The sequence below is a fragment of the Chiloscyllium plagiosum genome, unplaced genomic scaffold (assembly GCF_037043375.1).
Source record: "Chiloscyllium plagiosum isolate Xiang-an unplaced genomic scaffold, Cpla_swu_hap1 HiC_scaffold_37, whole genome shotgun sequence".
In the NCBI taxonomy this organism is placed as follows: domain Eukaryota; kingdom Metazoa; phylum Chordata; class Chondrichthyes; order Orectolobiformes; family Hemiscylliidae; genus Chiloscyllium; species Chiloscyllium plagiosum.
The window spans coordinates 19,194,024-19,213,193 of NW_028270175.1; the positions used below are offsets into that span (position 1 = coordinate 19,194,024).

At 38.9% G+C, this 19,170-nt stretch overlaps 1 protein-coding gene across 9 annotated transcripts in view; it reads right to left on the reverse strand.

The window, feature by feature from the left end:
- Positions 1 to 19,170, reverse strand: part of kcnab2a (potassium voltage-gated channel subfamily A regulatory beta subunit 2a) — a 281,823-nt gene that overhangs the window by 129,706 nt on the left and 132,947 nt on the right. For 7 of the 9 annotated variants that reach the window (XM_043675966.2, XM_043675967.2, XM_043675969.2 and 4 more), the window contains exon 3: positions 18,489 to 18,530. The exons of the other annotated variants lie outside the window; for them this stretch is intronic. In XM_043675966.2, coding sequence (XP_043531901.1) covers positions 18,489 to 18,530 — 42 coding nt within the window. The remainder of the gene's footprint in view (positions 1 to 18,488; positions 18,531 to 19,170) is intronic. 9 annotated transcript variants of the gene reach the window in all.

The window sequence follows — 19,170 nt, forward strand, 5'->3', positions numbered from 1 at the left end:
TAGATACTAATCAGGAGCAGGAACCATGACTAGTTTGCTACGTCTTAACTTGGGAGCTCACTGAAGTATACTGTTGCTACCCACATCAGCACTCTGTCTAATCACGTGGCACAGATCATCACTACACACCATGAAGAGAAAATAATATACTTTTCAATGGTATTCATGACTAAATGAATATCACTCTCTGACTATGACATGATTGCTCACAGACCAGGCTGAAGTAGTAGCAAGTTTTGTTTGAGTCGATAAAGCTAAATCTTCCATTAATTACCCAGAACATATTCTGATTGTTAAGATGCAACTTTCCTGCTAATATGACTACTTTAAATCATTTAGACATGACAGCAGCTGCAAAGTTTCAAGTAATACATTCTCTAAAGCTGCTTTTACATTTAGTTTAATGACATGATTGTACTGCTGGCTTCAAAACAAAAATCATGTAAATCGATACTGGCGTCATGATATTAATTTGTTAGATTTCCTATAGTTGAGATTCCTGTCTTTAGTGAAATCTGGGGCATGCATACACCACTGAACTTGATGTAAAAGCTTATACCTTTAAATTGTGAAAGGGGACAACTTAACTTAAATTTGTACTATTGCTAACAAAATACATCCTTTGTTAATTAATTAAATACTTTAGCATTTATAATGAAACATTTTAAAAATCAAAACATAGAACTAACACCCTTAAATACAAAAAAAGCTACTTCTCAAAGATACCAGCTTTTAAAATGGTTCAAACATTTACAATTTTTAACTAGGCAAGTTCCACTGGGAAAACAAATACCAAAATTCCTTCCCAACCTCTGAGGCAGCTTCTCCCTTCTCCTGTCCTTTTCTCTGAAGACACTAATTCTTGCTGGGTCGCAGTGTCATGGTGCTTTTCATTTCTTTGCTCAAGCACCCAACATGGTTCAGCTTTTCCAGTACAATTAGGCAAGCATTTTAACTTAACAGGCATCACAGCAAAACTCAACCCTTTTCTCAAAAGTGTGAATCACTAGATAGTAAATCACTGGACAACAGAAACAGCTACAGAAATTAATTTTATCCTGAGATCAATTATACTGCTTTTAAAATTATCCAAGCTGAGAAACAAAATTAACACACGAGGGAGATCAAACATGGAATTTTTTTGAACTGTGGCTCAGCAATCCATTGGCCTAATCAGTTGAGTTTTACTTTTTTTAATGTACGTATTGTTTATATTACACAGTATTGTTAAATACACAGTAAAACCTCACTTCTTTTGTACTAGCTTTCAAAGAAAATGCTATAAAAGGGTGGTGTGTTTAACTATTTGTAATCAAGGAAATATTTTAAAGTAAAATGCAAATATTAATTTAAGAAATGCCAAAACCATAACCAAAATTAATTAGCTGTTAGGATATTCATAACGTTTTTCATAGTATTGAACAACATATTTGTTAAGAATTTTTGGGCCAAATATGCTCACTTGATGACATACTAGTAAGCATATGAGGGAAACAAACAAATTAAATAAAGTTGGAAAGATAGGGATAGAACCTAAATGACAATTACGAATAAAATTAAAGTACAGAAAAAGAAAATGTTTTTGTTTTAATATGAAGCAGCCAAACATTAAAACAAGGAATGATTAAATACCAGTGTAATTTATAAATTCAGGTATAAATTGAAGTAAAAATAAATTCAATATCTAATAAGGAGTCAAAATGCCCTGCCTTCTCACGAAAGGTGGAAGACAAAAAAAAAGGGAGAAGCGATGACCTTTCCTACATTAAAAAGCTGGCAAACATTTGGATGCATGCAATAGTAGAAATTAGGTCCAAATGAGTAAGAAGATTACAGGACAAAAGGACCAATACCAGAGTCTGGAAAAGTAGGGAAAACATTGTGGACTGGAGAATAAAAAACAATAGTATGACAACCTACTTTTAAGCATGAGAAAAATATAGAACAATCATAGCTTCAAAGTTAAAAAATCTCTTCAGACACAGTCAATCTGTGTTAAAGGATAATACATAGGTTGCACCAAGAATGGGAACAAATATGAATGTGATCTATAAAAGTCCTTGAACTCTATTTGTAACAATGCTGCAGTTTCCTTATATGCTTAGCACAAAACCTAATTACAAATTAATAATGATTCACTGATGGGCATTCAAATCTCTGTCGAGTAGTTTGAATAGGAGCTAAGTACCTGTGTCTTCCCACACAAAACTGTAGTTGAATTCAAAGCAGCAGGCAGCTAAAGTTGGCAGATCCTACCAAATTGGGATATATCTTAATACAATAATTGCATAACTACAGTAACAACTGCCATCTCTGTTCCAAAAGTCAACACTTGTTATAAGATTAAACATATTGACAAAGACCATTCAGTTCATCAATTCCTTATTTCCAGAGATACAGATATCAGAATATCAGTACCATAAACAGTCTGAAGCTTTGATCTTGATTTAATCAGTATTGAAAATGAGTGGTCATTATGTGCAGCCATGTTGGGTACAGACCACACACACATACAAATTACTGAGTCTTTCTTGCATGTTATTGTTTTCCAACCCAAAACAAAACTATTGGGGTATGCAACTCTTTGCTCTTGCAAGCTAAGAAATAAACAGTAAAGCAAAGTAAAATGTTTTATAGCAGGTATACTGCAAAAACATTTTTTACGAAAACCTCTGAGAATCAATCTTCACTTTGGTTAAGTTGAACATTTATTGCTTTTATCATAATGGCTCTCCTTGAAAAAGACACAACTAAAACGAAAAGACCCAATGTTGTGCCAAAGAGGGAGGAGGTTCATATTGCAGCTTAATTAAAATTCTGTTGTGCAACTTTCTCTATTAACATTACTAAAGATAATTTTAAAGGGTAATAAAATTAAATTGTTAAAATAAAAATCATTTCATTAAAATATACAATACTAAATCAGACCTATCAAAAAAGCAATGTATTCCAGCAGCTGCTTTTATTTCAAATAATTTAAATGTTTTCAGAAAATCTCATATCCTAAATTTACATCTTTTGTCTAAACATAAATACTATATAAGCACCTTCCCTTCATATCTGTTTGTTTTAAGTTTACCACTTTTCATAAATACAGTACTCCAAGGCATCAGATAAAAGCTAAATTTTAAAAATCAGTAAAACTAAAAGTTTACATGCATACCCATTCAAGAAGATAAACTCCAGCGTCACTAGTGTCTGTACTAATTATTCTTCTAAACTAAAAGAACAACTCACCCAATTGCCAGAGTAGCTGCTTGGTTAAAAACCAGCAATAGCTTTTAAGGTCTACAAGACGCTACTACAGCACTTTGATATTTGGAGGGGGCGTTCTACAGTCAAAAGCAATTAGTAAGTACCAAATCCATTCCCCCTCCCATGCACTAAGTGGTTTTCTGATGCAGCCCATTTGCTCTTATCAGTGTACTTGCATCTTGGCAAATAGTGGTTAAATTATTTAGGGCATTCTCTTCCACTAAAAGCTTACTGTAGCAGATGAAGTATTGTTTACTGCTGAAAGGGATAAAGTCACTACTACCTTTAGCGAGCTTAGAAACCTGTGCAGGCTTTTCATCAATTTTTGCAGAGCACATATATTTTTGTAACTGGACAGTAATGATTGGTTTAAAAGTGTGTTAAACCCCAAGATAAATGGAGCAATTGGTTCAATCTCCTAGAAACATAATTTCAGCAGAGATTATTTTAGAATATTCTGATGTAAAGACTCCTTACTGCTTCTTCACTAATTACGACTTTCTGTTAAACAATTCTGCTGTGTATGATAGCTGCTTAAACTAAAAAAACAGGAAATATTTTTAAACATATGCCATTTCATAGCTGTTCATGTCTCCTGGATTGAGTTAGCTGCATTACTGCAGCACTTTTGACATCTCAATGTCTGAAAATTTTCTTCTGAATGACTCATGCAACAAAATAAAGCTTTGAAATTTCAAGTTCACAATAAAATAGATATTTTTACACTAAGCTTAAAAATAGTGAACTTTGTACTAATCCTAATTGTAATGCAACAAAAAAAACACCACCAGCTCAAAGGTAGAAGTCAGAGGGTGGTGGTTGAGGGTTGTTTTTCAGACTGGAGGCCTGTAACCAGTGGAGTGCCACAAGGATCAGTGCTGGGTCCTCTACTTTTTGTCATTTACATAAATGATTTGGATGCGAGCATAAGAGGTACAGTTAGTAAGTTTGCAGATGACACCAAAATTGGAGGTGTAGTGGACAGCAAAGAGGGTTACCTCAGATTACAACAGGATCTGTACCAGATGGGCCAATGGGCTGAGAAGTGGCAGCTGGAGTTTAATTCAGATAAATGCAAGGTGCTGCATTTTGGGAAAGCAAATCTTAGCAGGACTTATACACTTAATGGTAGGGTCCTACGGAGTGTTGCTGAACAAAGAGACCTTGGAGTGCAGGTTCATAGCTCCTTGAAAGTGGACAGTGAAGAAGGCATTTGGTATGCTTTCCTTTATTGGTCAGAGTATTGAGTACAGGGGTTAGGAGGTCATGTTGCGGCTGTACAGGACATTGGTTAGGCCACTGTTGGAATATTGTGTGCAATTCTGGTCTCCTTCCTATCGGAAAGATGTTGTGAAACTTGAAAGGGTTCAGAAAAGATTTACAAGGATGTTGCCAGGGTTGGAGGAGTTGAGCTACAGGGAGAGGCTGAACAGACTGGGGCTGTTTTCCCTGGAGCGTCGGAGGCTGAGGGGTGACCTTATAGAGATTTACAAAATTATGAGGGGCATGGATAGGATAAATAGACAAAGTCTTTTCCCTGGGGTTGGGGAGTCCAGAACTAGAGGGCATAGGTTTAGGGTGAGAGGGGAAAGATATAAAAGAGACCTAAGGGGCAACTTTTTCACACAGAGGGTGGTATGTGTATGGAATGAGCTGCCAGAGGATGTGGTGGAGGCTGGTACAATTGCAACATTTAAGAGGCATTTGGATGGGTATATGAATAGGAAGGGTTTGGAGGGATATGGGCCGGGTGCTGGCAGGTGGGACTAGATTGGGTTGGGATATCTGGTTGGCATGGACGGGTTGGACCGAAGGGTCTATTTCCATGCTGTACATCTCTATGACTCTACTAGAAATGAATGCACCAATATGCACCCAAATTGGTGACTGTGTAGTACTTTTGGTACCAGCACTACCAAAAACAAGGGAACAACTAATATTTACATAGCACCTTTAATGGAATAAAATGCCTCAAGGTTATTCATAGGAATAGGCTCTCACCACTTGGTGGTTCAAGTTGTGGATGCTTGGCATCCACACCATAATGAGACCATCATAACTGAGATGGACTAGTTATCTAGTGACACTGATTGAAAAGTATGTGGCAGCTGGATATATATGTTGTCACCATTTTGAACAATTGTCTATTTATTCTATTTGCATTTCTCAAGTCTATTCATTCTTCCTTCTTTCATTATTGACATTAGTGGGTTCCCAAATGAAATCTCTCTACTTGAAGTCTATTAGAAGAGAGCTGTTCCACCGGGATAGGTTTCATTTGAATCATGCTGGGACAAGTATCCTGATGATACATATAACTAGTGCTAGAGAGAGGGCTCTAAAATAATTAGAAGAGGGAAAGAGAAGTATTTAAGAAAGGGAAAATAGCAAAAGGATACGGCAGCATTTCAAGGTGGCTATTGCTGTGGATCAGACCAAACCCCTTTAAAACATATCAAGGAGATAGCCGAGATCCTAACTTTTGAACTTAAAGGCAAGTGTAAGGTATTGCATTCCAGGTGTGCTTTGATTGGTCAAACTACTAGGGCAAAACACAATTTTTCTTTCACCAGTTAAATACAAACAATTGACATGACTCTAACTATCAAAATATTTAACAAAATAATATATTAAGTAACTACTACTCATCAACTGTTCCAATATATCAGCTTTCCATAAACACACCTCGAGCAAAGGCAAGTTCACTCACATGCATTCTGTAGTCCAGGAGATGAATGAATGAATCTAGCAGCATAGACAGAACTCGAGCTTTTTGCAGCAGTATAAAAAGAGCTGTATTTAGCAGTTTCAACTCCAAAAACCCCAATTTCAACAACTGAAAGCAAACAAACATCATGTATCTATGTGAGCCTAACTCCACCCACTCATGCTTTTGTCTACCCAAATAAGACCAAAAGCTATTTACTATGTATTCCATGGATCAGACACCTTGTCACTAGGTATACACCACCACCTCCAAGCAAAACAGGACAGGCCAGCTTTCTCTTAAAGGTACATAGTGTCACTCTATTTTGACATTAATATCCCAAGTGGAACAGGAAGAGTTAAGTGTGTACAAGGATATAAAAACAGCAGTAAATAGGGTAAAAAGGCTGGGGCTGCGAAAGAATAGTAAAAAGTTTTTTTAGAAAAGGCTCCTTACTTTGAATCCATGTAGAATTTGGAACAAAATAAATTAACAAACAGCACAGATGTTAATAGGTATAATCTTATAGCGATTAGGGGCATATGACTACAAGGAGGTCAAAGCTGGAACTAACTTTTCAGCAGTACATGATTTTTTGAAAGAACAGGCAGGATGGACAGGGTAACAGAGTAGCTTTGTTAATGTGGGATGGAATAAGTATGATAACAAAAAATCCTGGACTAGAAGATAAGAAATAACAAGGACAGGACAACACTGGTAGAAATAGGTCTATGACTCTGGGTTCCCTATCATGAGTCATAGACATGTACAGCACAGAAACGGACCCTTAGGTCCAACCTGTCCATGCCGACCAGATATCCCAATACAATCTAGTCCTATCTGCCAGCACCCAGCCCATATCTCTCCAAACCCTTCCCATTCATAAACCCATCCAAATGCCTTTTAAATGTTGCAATTGTACTAGCCTGTAGGACAGAGAATAATTCAGGAAAGAACAAAGGCACATTTCAAAATCAATCATTGGTGATTTTAATCTTCATGTAGATTGGGAAAGTCAGTTTGGTGGACTTAGCCGAAAGGAAGAATTATTAGGACACATGCAAAATAGTTTCTGAGAACATGTGGATCCAACCAGGGATCAGCCTATTTTGGATCTGGTGAAATGAGGCAGGGTTTCAAATGATGTTAGAATAAAGGATCCCTTAGAAAACAGTGATCATAACATGACAGAATACAGCATTTAGTTTGAGAGTGGGTGACTTGGGTTGGAAACAATTGTGTTAAACTTAAAGCTAATTTCAAAGGAGTGGGGGCAGAGCTAGTTGGAGTAGACTGTGAAAGGAGTTTAGCAGCAAAGGTGGTTGAGGAATGATGGTAGACATTTTAAAAAATAGACCCCGCCTCACAACAAAGATTATACCCTAGTAAGAAAGAAAGATTCTAGGAAGGGGATAAGTCATCAGGAGAAGTTAAGAATGACATCAAAATGAAACAAAAAGTACAATGTGGAAAAGATTAGTAGCAAGCCAGGGGATTGAGAAAAAATGAAAAAAAATGAACAAAGACAAACCAAAAATAAAGATTGAGGAAACAGACTTAAAGATAAACTTGCAAGTTATATCGAGACTCACAGCAAGCGCTTCTTCAAATGTGTAAAAAGGAAGACAGGCCAAAGCTAACATAGGCCCCTTAGAAGATAAGGTAGGGGAAATAATAATGGGGAAACCAGGAGGTCCAAAAAGGAGAGAAGAAGTAAATTGAATAACTATCTATAAAGAAAAGTATAGGGAAACTAATGGGGCTAAAGAAGTGTTTCCTGGATGTGATGCATTCTACAATATTACACAAAATAGCTTCAGAGATAATGATTGCACTGGTAGTGATCTTTGAAGAACCTTTAGATCCTGAAAAAGTGCCAAAGGATTTTAAATCTGCTTTTGTAACACACTTATTCACAAAGGGAAGCAGTAAAAAAAAAACCGTTATGTATCGGCCAGTTGTTTTAATATTTGTTACTGGGGAAATTTTAGCATCTATTATGAAGGATGCAACAGCACACCACATAGAAATACAATGTAACCAGAGTTAGCATGGCTCAATGAAGGCAAAATTCATGTTGACAAATTTACTAGAATTCTTTGAGGACAAAGGGGAAGCCGTGGATGTGATAAATTTGGATTTGCAGCAGGTGTTTGATAAGATTCTGCAAGTTAAGCTACTAAGAGTCTACCATGCTGGAAATAGTATATCAGCACGATCGAGGATCAGCTAACTAACGGAGGACAGAAAGTTGGGTTAAGGGGAACATTTTCAGGATGGCAACCTGTAACTAAAGGAGTGCTACAGGGACCAATGCTGGGGCTACAATTATTTACAATATATATTAATATTTGAATTAGGAAAATGAATGTGCTATAGTCAAGTTTGCAAATGACAAAATTTGGCAAGTGATAAGGATGACAACAATTCTGCAGAATGATATAAACAGGCTAGGTGAATGGGCAAAACCTTGGCAGATAGAAAAAAAATGTAGAGAAAATATAAGGTTATGTACTTGGCAGGAGGATTAGAGAGGCTGAATGTTATTTAAACTGAAAAAGATGGCAGAAAGCCGCAGCACAGATGGCATTGGGAGTCCTGATAGATACAAGTCGGGATGAGGAAAAGCAAATGGAATGCAATATATTAAAAAAAAGAAGCCTTGCTAAAATTATGTGAGGCATTAGTTTGACCACACCTGGAATACAAAGAACAGTTCTGGTTCCTATACCGAAGGAAAGATATATAGGGCAATCTAAATAATGTTCACTGGGTTGATGCTGAGTATGGAGAGATCGTCTTATGAGGTTGAGCAGGTTGAGCCTGTACTCAATGGAGTTTCAAAGAATGAAAAGGTAACCTTATTAAACTATACAAGATTCTTAGAGGACTTGACAGGATAGATGCAGAAAGCTTGTTTCTCCCTAAATGGGAATGTCTAGGACAGAAGACACAATCTCAGAACAAGGGGTCACCCATATAAAACAGGCATGAGGAAGAATCTATTCTTGGAGGGTGGTGAATCTGTAAAATTCTTTACTTCAGAGGACTGTAGAGACTGGGTCGCTAAGAGTATTCAAGGCTGAGACAAACATTTTTAAATCAGTAACGCAATTCAAGGGGATGGTGGTAAAAGGCTGGAAAGTGGAATGGAGGATTATCAGATCAAACATATTCTCATTGAATGGTGAAGAAGGCTCAATGGACTGATATGCCTACTTCTGCTCCTACACCTGATGTTGTCCAGCATTCAGGAGAGAGGACCACAGAAGACTACCAAATAGGCCAGATTGCATAACAGCTGCTGTATGGTCACATTGGGTAGAAAGAACAAAATCATCATCCCAAATGGATGATTCCTAATCCTAAAGAAAGCTAATTCAATAGAACAGAGTGATACATCAATGTCTGACTCCCTACAATGCTGGGCATCTTCTCAATACCATGGTTGCTTTTGTTTTACTACCCAAGAGCATTTCACTTTCTGGACTGCAGGACGATTGGAGGACTTGGCTTCTTGGCCTCATTAACCCTGGAAATGAAGCAGAAGGCAGCATCCAAATTTAGTGGTCATACCCTTGAGTTGTTCCCGCAGGCTGATTGTGAGCAAGAGATCATCCAGTTTGATGAAGGCAATGGCAGTGGAGATGACTGAGGTGCTGTGTGCAAGCAACCCACAGGTACAACTAGTGCCACAAATGGACAAATAATCGTTTGCTCTTTGCCAGAGTAAGCATCACTGCTTAACTCCTTCATTACCTATAAACGGTCCCATCACAGTAAGCTCATCATCAAGCAGGACCATCACACACCCGTGGATCAAGTTCAAAATCACACAATACCAGGTTATAGGCCAAGAGGTTTAGTTAGAAGCACTAGCTTTCGGAGCGCTGGTCCTTCATCACTTGGTTGTGGAGTATAAGATCATAAGACACAGAATTTATAGCAAACAATTACAGTGTCATACAGTGATATAATGAACAAGCCTGGACTGTTAAGTGCTTCATCTTTTATAAAACAGGTTTCGATTCATTAATATGTAAATCCCAGGACTTCTTTTAAGTCACTTAAGTTATCTTGAGAAGGTTTTATAATAAAAGGCTCAGACACTGCATTAAAGGTGTGAGGTCTGCCTGTATCCCAATCTATTTCCAAAGAGGAGTTTACAAAATATTACATTTATTGATTGCCTGCAGATTGTGCCTTTTTTGAGCAAAACAGAATCTAATTGCAAATACAAATTCACCCCATAGACTTGTATGTGTGTGCATGAGAGAGAAAAGAGGGCAGGCGGGAAGCAGAAAGAGAAAAGAGGGCAGGCGGGCAGAGAGGGGTGAGGGAGAGAACAACAAGGGGGAGGGAGAGAACAAGGGGGAGGGAGAGAAAAGGGGAGGGAGAGGAGAGAAAAGGGGAGGGAGAGAAGAGAAAAGAGAGAGCGAGCATGTGATTGTGTGTGCATGTGAGAGAGTGTATGCTTGCATGTGTGAAAGCTTGGTAAAATGTGTCTGTGGGTATGTGTTTTAAAAAATTCTCAAGGTCAGGTTCGTAGGAGAGTAGTCTGACACAGAACAAACGACCAAGAGGCGAGTCTGCTAGAATATGGGCATTTTATTCCCCGCAGCGTCGCCACAACCAACGGGTCTGGCTTATACTCACTCTACATGTTACCGGAACTGGGAGCCGTCAGTTCTCGTAGAGCGGTTGCCAACAACCCACGCTCGGCGGTTAAACGTAACCCCGGAGCAGACTCACCGAACTGGAGACTTTTCCAGCTGATATACTCTTTTCCAGATATAAACATTCATGTGAACAGCAGAGCAAGGCTAAAAAACACATTCCATTCTGGTTACATACAGATAAGAAGATTCACACGGGGAGGTGTGTAATAAGATTCACACGGGACTAAGCAACACCTCCATTCCGGTTAGATTCACACATGTATTGGGACATAATTTTTAACCGTTTCACCACATTACACCACAGTATGATGGAGTATAAGCCTGTGAGACTGTGTGCATGGGTGAGCATGTTTGTGTGTATGTGCATGCATGAGAGAGAACATGTGTATGAGGGGGGGTTTACGTGAGTGAGTGTATGTAAGAGTATGTGTGCTTGTGTTTGCGCGTGCAAGAGAGTGTATAGTGTAGTGGGGTCACCTGTAGTGCGACATGAACCCATGATCCAGGTTCAGGCCATTCTCATGGGTTCTGAACTTGGCTATCAGCCTCTGTTCAGCCACGTTGCGTAGTTGCCTATCCGAAGTCTGCCTTGGAGGAAGGTCACCCGATGATCCAAGGCCGAATGACTCCGACCGCTGAAATGCTCCTCGACTTACAGGGAACAGCCCTGTCTGTTGATTGTTGTGCAGTGTCCATTCATCCGCTGTTGTGGCGTCTGCTTGGTCTCGCCAATGTACCATGCCTCAGGGCATCCTTGCCTGCAGTGTGAGAGATAGACAGCATTGGCAGAGTGGTGTGTGGTGTCTCCATGGGTAATGGTGGCATCCGTGTCGACACTTTGACATGTCTTGCAGTAGTTGACAGGACAGGGTTGTATGATATTGTGGTCGATGCTGCCCTGAAGGCTGGGCAGTTTGCTGTGAACAATCATCTGTTTGGCAGTTATTGAAAAGGTGAGAAGTGGAGACTTGGGAAAGTCTTGGCGGGATGCTCATCCTCATCAATAATGTGTTGTAGGCTGCGAAGAACATGGCACAGTTTGTCGGCTCCTGGGAAGTACTGGACAATGAAGGGTACCATCAGTTGCAAATGGTATCTGTCTCTTGAGGTAGTCATTACGGTTTCTCGCTGTGGCATGTCAGAACTGGCAATCAATGAGTTGAGCATCATAACCTGTTCTTATGAATGCATCATTGAGCACCTTCAGGTGTCTGTTACATTCCTCCTCATCTGAACAGATCCTGTGTATGCATAGGGCTTATCCGTATGGGAAGGCTGTTTTAATGGGTTTAGGGTGGAAGCTAGAGAAGTGTAGCATTGAGGTAATCCGTGGGTTTGCAGTAGAATGAAGTAATGAGGTACCCATCCTTGATGGAGATGCATGTCTCCAAGAATGAGACAGATACTAAAAAGAGTAGTCCATGGTAAGTCTGATGGTAGGATGAAACTCACTGCAATCACTGTGTAGTTGTTTCAGTGACTCCTCGCCATGAGCCCTGAGAAAGAAAATGTCATCAATATTTCTGGTGTATTGTGTTGGTTGAAGGTCCTGTGCAACAAAAGTCTTGTTCAAATTTGTGCATGAAAATATTGGCATATTGGGGTGCAAATTTAGTCCCCATGGCTGTTCTGTGTGTCTGGATGACGAATCGGTTGTCAAAGGTGAAAACGTTGTGGTCAAGGATGAAGCGGATGAGTTGTCAGATGATGCTTGGAGATTGACAAATGTTGGCATTAAGTACTGAGGCTGTTGCAACAATGCCATCACAGCGATGCCATCATTGTGGGGCATGCTGGTGTAGAATGCTGAAAGATCCACTGTGACGAAGAATGTTCCCGGTTTGACTAGTCCATGGGTGCTGAGTTTCTGTTAAGAAATCTGTAGCGCTGCGACAGAAGCTGGGGTCCCCTGTACAATAGATTTTAAGATGCCTATGACATAGCCAGAGAGGTTCTCACACAGGGTCCCACTGCCTGATACGATGGGATGTGTATCTTCGGAAGGCAGTAGAAGTCCCCTACTCGAGAAGTACATGGAATGACGGCGCATAGGGAATCCTGAAGGACTGGATCAAAAGTCTTGATCAATGTGTTTAGTTCACAAGTGTGTTCTTTGGTTGGATCTGCCAGTAGTTACCTGTAGTGTTCCTGGCTGTTCAGTTGTCGGTAGACTTCCTTGCAGTACTCTGTTCTATTCTGAATGACGGCTCCTCCTTTATCTGCTGGTTTGATGACAATGTTATAATTGGTTTTGAGAGCATGAATGGCGTTGCATTCTGATCGGATGATGTTTCGCTCTACCTTGTGGGTGCAGCTGATGAATCTAGCATTCACACATTGCCTGACGGTTTGAGCATACATGTCAAGCCCAGGGCAGGGGCCCTCCAGAGGGGTCCAAATTGATGACTCCTTAGGTCAGTCCTCAATGGCTCTCTCTGATGACTGTCCCGGTTAGTCAGTTGGCTCACTTGGATCACTACTGACATCTTGGAAGAATTCCCAGAGTTTCATTTGTCTGATGAATTCCTCCGTGTCTGCCGCAATTGAGCCCTCGGCTAAGAACTTCCATCTCTTCTGGTTGAAGGGTGTGGTCTGATAAATCGAGTCTAACACCAGCTCCTCAACATCATGACCCTTGGATGACAAATTTCAATTACATCTTTTAGGTCTAATCAAGGTCTCTAATTTCATTGCCGCTACCCTTTTTGGACTCAGCAACACAGTGATACTGCAGCTCAAATCTGGCAAAGTTCATACTTCAAAAGGAAAAAGGGATCAACAGCACTCAGCAGTTCACACATCACCACCTCACTCACCCTTCATCACAACTAGGATAACATACTTACACGTTGACATGAATGAGAAAAGGACACCAAAAGGTTACTTGAGCGTGCAACATCTATCCTTTAAGGGGGTATGGCAGGTGTCACTGCACAGAAAGAGAGGAGTGACAGGCAGTCAGAATTTGCCCCTCACTCAGTTCACTCTGTAAGTACCCTGCAACACCACCTCCCATTTGACAGGGATCCAAATGCTTCCAACTGCTCAGGCTGAGGAGAGTGCGCCTGCTCGTATGGGGATCCCAGGAGGCCACAACACTCTAGGCAAGGGTGAGCAGACGATGATGTAACATTTTCTATGCATACTGGCAAACTAAGGTCATTAGGCTTCCACTAGTTCAGCTGTGGCAGCTGAGTATACAAAATAAATTCAAGAATATTGAATTCATTTTGGGTAAACAAGTATGAACATTGTTCATACTCATAAGTAAAGAAATGCACCACCTTTCCAAAATCCTTTGGTCTTGTACAATCTATCAAAATGTTAACAGTTTTATATTTCTTTCCAGAATAGCTTGAGGGCAATGGTTTCTAACAGCATAGGCTACACAGCGTACAGATGCACTGATTTCTGGTTCCAGAAATCGCTGTCATGGACAGACCTTATAAAAGAATAGAGACAACATAGTTGAGGGGAGATGATCTTCCCTGCACACTCCTGTGTTTCAGGGGCAGGGTTGCAAATAACATTCGTGCTCTCATACACAGATCTAATCTGGGAGGAACAAACCCTCTGGTTAGCAGGACTGTGAGCTACATTATTGTGCTGCATGAATAAAATCAGCATGGTGCAGCCTTCCTACATCTTGGTGATAAATGAATGTCTCTTGCAAAGCAAAAGATCTGTGCATTACAAGAGTGGCCCCATTTGTAAGCCCACAGAATCCCACACTGACCATCAAACTGAACAGGAGGAGTTTACTGTTGCAAAGAGAATAAATAAATGATCGAAGAATGACAAGCAAAGAAAGATAAAAGTTTTACCAAAATAGAACAAGTAATTCTTTGAGGTCATATTGGCATTGATACTTGACCAGTAATCTAGAACTTCAGGCTAATGTTCTGGGTTCATGGGTTTGAATCCCCCCATAGAAAATGGTGAAATTTGAATTCAATGCATATTCAGGTATCTGCTGGTATTGAATAACTGTCAAGATATTCAAGTAGACTCATTAAAGTATGTTGGAAGGAAGCTACCCCTAAATCAGTTCAAATCCAACTTCTGGCTGTGAAAACTTTAGAAGTAGTGTCCACTTGTCCAAAACAGGAAAATCTTGACACACATTTGTGTGCAAATTCTACATTCTAAGAAATGTCTGTCTTGTCTTTTCTCCCAGACAAATTCAAGAAAATGTAAAGAACAGTACTTCTTCATTGGGCTCAAACAACCTGATCAAAACATGTAATTCAGTAAATTGCAACGCTGAATAGATTAAACAAAGATGTGGATGTCCAAGTAATTGTATCAGAGTCCAACTGCTTCATGATGACATGACTGCGACTGTCTTGAGTAGGAGATCTGAAGCAGATGGCTTCAAAATCTAGACTACTGTCAAGTAAGGTTTGTGGTAGTCCCCAGACTATTTCCAACTTGCCTGACCATAGCTATTTATCTTAAAGATCAACTGCCCTCTAGTGAAAACATTAAATACTCATCTAGATAGAAACTCTAACCACCATCACCTCCATGCCAAAACAGACTAAACTAATCACTTCAGACATCCATGAATTACAGCTTATGGATTACTTCAGTGTCACTGGCCACTCTGTAGTAAATTTGCAGATATCAAGAATGGTTTGCAATTCTGCACACAGGAGCTTGGGCCTGTCCTTGTATGTTGCCAAAACAAATCTCATTTAATGAACCCACATCTGGTCAGTCAAATATTTAAGGTATTTTGGAATATTTGAGCAATTTCCATGCCTTCAAAGTCACCTCCCAAAAGATCACCATTGAACAGGAGATACAACATAGGATTAGCTACACCAGCTCTGCATTCTTCAAACCATGCCCATAAGCTTTCATAACAAAGATCTCTGCAAGACAACAGAAGTTCTAGTGTACACAGCAGTGTAATCACCACATTCCTATACTGAAAAGTAATAAAATATAAAAGAATGCCAGATAAATTCTTGGTGTCGACACTGCATCTTCTAGATTCAATAGGAGGACTTTTGAACAAACACTAACATCCTACTTGAAGCCAGCTCCGCAACTATTTAGACAAAATTCCCGCAAAAGCAAGTTTGATTGACTGGAAACTGTCTAGACGGCTCAAAAGCATCTTCCCATACCAGGTCATGTTTTCTCAACTCTCAAAGGGACAGTGTTTGAGGCAGGACAAACAAAAATCCTTAAAATACACTTTGATGTTCTTCTTGAAGCATAGCAGCATCGATGTTAATGACTGGAGGCATTTACTACTAATTATTTCAAATGGCAACAAATTGCCCATCAAGCTGAATTCAAATATGTTAATGATGAGGTAGAACAGTAGCCAAGAAAGAAAAGGAGAAAGCAATCCTGCACCTCAAAATATTACTATTATGGTATATCCAGTCCCATATACTCAAAGATCTCAGGCTGAGAATAGTTTGTTCAGTCATACAGCAAAACACGTGAATACTGTTTTCGAATCAAGAGACAATCGATGATTAGTTTGAGTAGATAATTTCCTGGAAGAAGAATGGAGATTCCATCAATCAGCAAAGAAAAACACACTGCAGAAAGAGCTGACTGTTTTCACGCATCTTTCAATTCTATTTGAGACAAGGTGCCAAAATGATTATCACATAGATGGTCACACGTTTTGCAAAGAGGGGACATGTGCACATTTCATTTTTTCTCTTCCTCAGGGAGCCAGTGAGCAACTTTCAGAAAGGTAATGATTGTCACTGCAATAAACAAGGACATTTGTCTCCCACAAGCCTGACCCTCCCTGAAAGCTTCTTGTTCCCAAACCTGTCCTGCAGTCCCACTGCCACAGCTCCAGGACTTAGGCTGTTTGCTGCTCCTCCAATCACAGACTGTTGATAGGCTCACCAGTAAGGTTACAGCACCACACAAAAGGAGCAAAAGAATGTCTGATTGGAAGTTTAGCTCCTTGGAAAATCTTCCATTTAATTGTACAGTACTTGAAAATCTCACTTCAAATAAAATATAAATAAAACAACAAGATTCAAAAATAAAAAATAAACAAAAACAATAAACTTTCACTCAACATTTTTAATCAGTCAATGATCCTGCTAAGGTTATTTAATTATGAGAATAAAGGGAGCTAAATGAGCTTTTCATTTGACTACCAGTAAAACAGATATTGGGCCATATTCAATGTTCTAGCAGGCCATAGGTTGGCACCTTTAATCTATTAAGATTATGCAATCTATATAACACCCATAGAAGTCTTTCAAACTGTTAAATCAGCAGTTAGTCCTAGAAACTACAGACACAAATCATTTTACTTTGGATCTGCTTGTACTGAACTCTGTTGTGAAATTTACTTAAGTCAAATAAATATGAGCTCCTCAAGTCATTTACCATATTATTACTTAAAATTCCAATTATTGTGAAATTACATCAGAGCTATGGTGTAACTATGCACAGCATAACTAATTTCTTCTTGATTCTGTAATGTAAGTTCAGATCCTTAAACTTTGACATAATCAAACTAAAAGCACAGTAAGGCAGAAATATTTTCAGAACACTCTTGAAACATAATTTTTTATAATTTTACATTTCAGTGATAGTTTTCTAAAAGTTTCCGACACTGTTAGAGAGCCCGGAATGGACGAGCTATTTACAGAAGTATTATTTACAAACTCACTTTGGGGGAAAACAAAATATTCCACTTCATGGAAATTACAACGATCTTCAAAAACTAATGTGAAAGTTTCAACAAGTCTCGCAAAGAACTAACATTCAAAATTACGTAAAAAATTGTCGAAAAGAAAATCACTAATTATAGCACACATAAGAATCAGACTACAAGCAAGCAAGTGTGAAGACTCAAAAACTCAATTATTCAACATTACATTAAAGTTCTAATTTCTAGTCCTTTTTCTTTTTTGTCATAGTCATTTGTTAGCAAATCATACTTTACTTCCTCTCTTCTTTTCCAAGTTTTCTCCTATCTCCCTTATCCTCCCATATCTCATCCAAATGGCCATTATTACAAGTCGACAGTGTTTCATACTGACAACCTGTTCAACTGCAATGGTGTCAAAATCTCAAAGATACAATACTGAAATGTGCACTTTCAGTATAACTACTAGATAGATACTAGGAGTGAAACTCCGAGTCAACACACTTGCCCTTAAACCAGTTGGCAGTAAAGTTCAATTACAGCATCATAAATATAGTTCCTAACTGAGATTAGCTTGCTCAGTAATGATCAGGGATCAAATCTGAAACTGTTCTTATCTGCAGAACTCAACCATTCATTTTTTAAATTATTTAAACTTATTGCAAAATCATAAACAACATTTCTTAATCCTCTGGGAACAGCAAGAGCTACCATGCATCACTTAAACAAGGTTAATCAATCAGTAATATTGTAGCTTGACCTCATTTGACATAATACAGTAGAGCCCCCGCATCCGCAGATTTGGTTTCCGTGGTTTCCCGTGGCACAAACATATTACATGGAACATTCCAGAAATAATTCCAGGGGTCTACCAGGGAGGCAAGTTTCCATTTAAATGAGAAGGTTCACTACTATCCGTGGTTTTGGAGATCCAAGGTAGATCTTGGAATGTATCACCCACAGATACAGGGGGACAACTGTATTTAAAAACGTTTCACTGATGAAAACCGAACTTCACAAAATGCCGTCAGGTGCAACGGAGATCCAGTTCAAAACATCTGCACAGTGAGAACTATTGCAATGGCACAAATACAAACTAAATACAGTATAGAAGAACGTGGCAAAATGGCACATGCAGACTATAGCAAAGCACAAATGGAAAGCAAGCTGTGCAATTGTGAAACATGCTGTCTGCAGGAAGTACCTGTAAAACTGCAACTGACGTTTCGGACTCCCATATCGGGCACTTCAGATAGCACAAAAGAAAGAGAGAGTCCATATCATAATTCAAAGAGCAGACATTTGCAGAATGCCAACAAAATTTCTTTCATCTAAACAGAGGAAAGTAAGTGTACCATTTCATTTAATTAATTGAATGTACAATTTTAGTAATTGTCTTTTGCAATGGTGCATCTTTACGAATGCTTCTGCGTCACTGGTGTTTTGCTTTTAAGTCATCTACGGCTTGCCCCAAGTAGAGAAAAAGCCACATTTAGCTACAACTTAGTGTTCTCACAGAATACAGGAGAAGAATATGTTTCTAAATGAATTTGAAGAATTGAATACAAGCAAAATGGCTTGACTGGCTATAAACATTAACAGAACTTTAGGGGGAGGAATTGGAGATAAACTAATAAAATTTAGTCCCAAATTTAAAATGGGATTCTTAGAAATGAATTAAAGAAATTGCATTTAAATAATGTATTTTACAATCTCAGGATATTCCAAAGCACATTGCATGTAATTAAGCATTTCTGTGTTGTGGTCACTGCTACAATCTAAGAAACACTGCAACCAATTCGCACTCAGCAAGCTCCAACAAACAACAATGACAAAATAATCTGTTTATGTTAATTAATGTTAATCTTGCACATTCTTGACCTAAA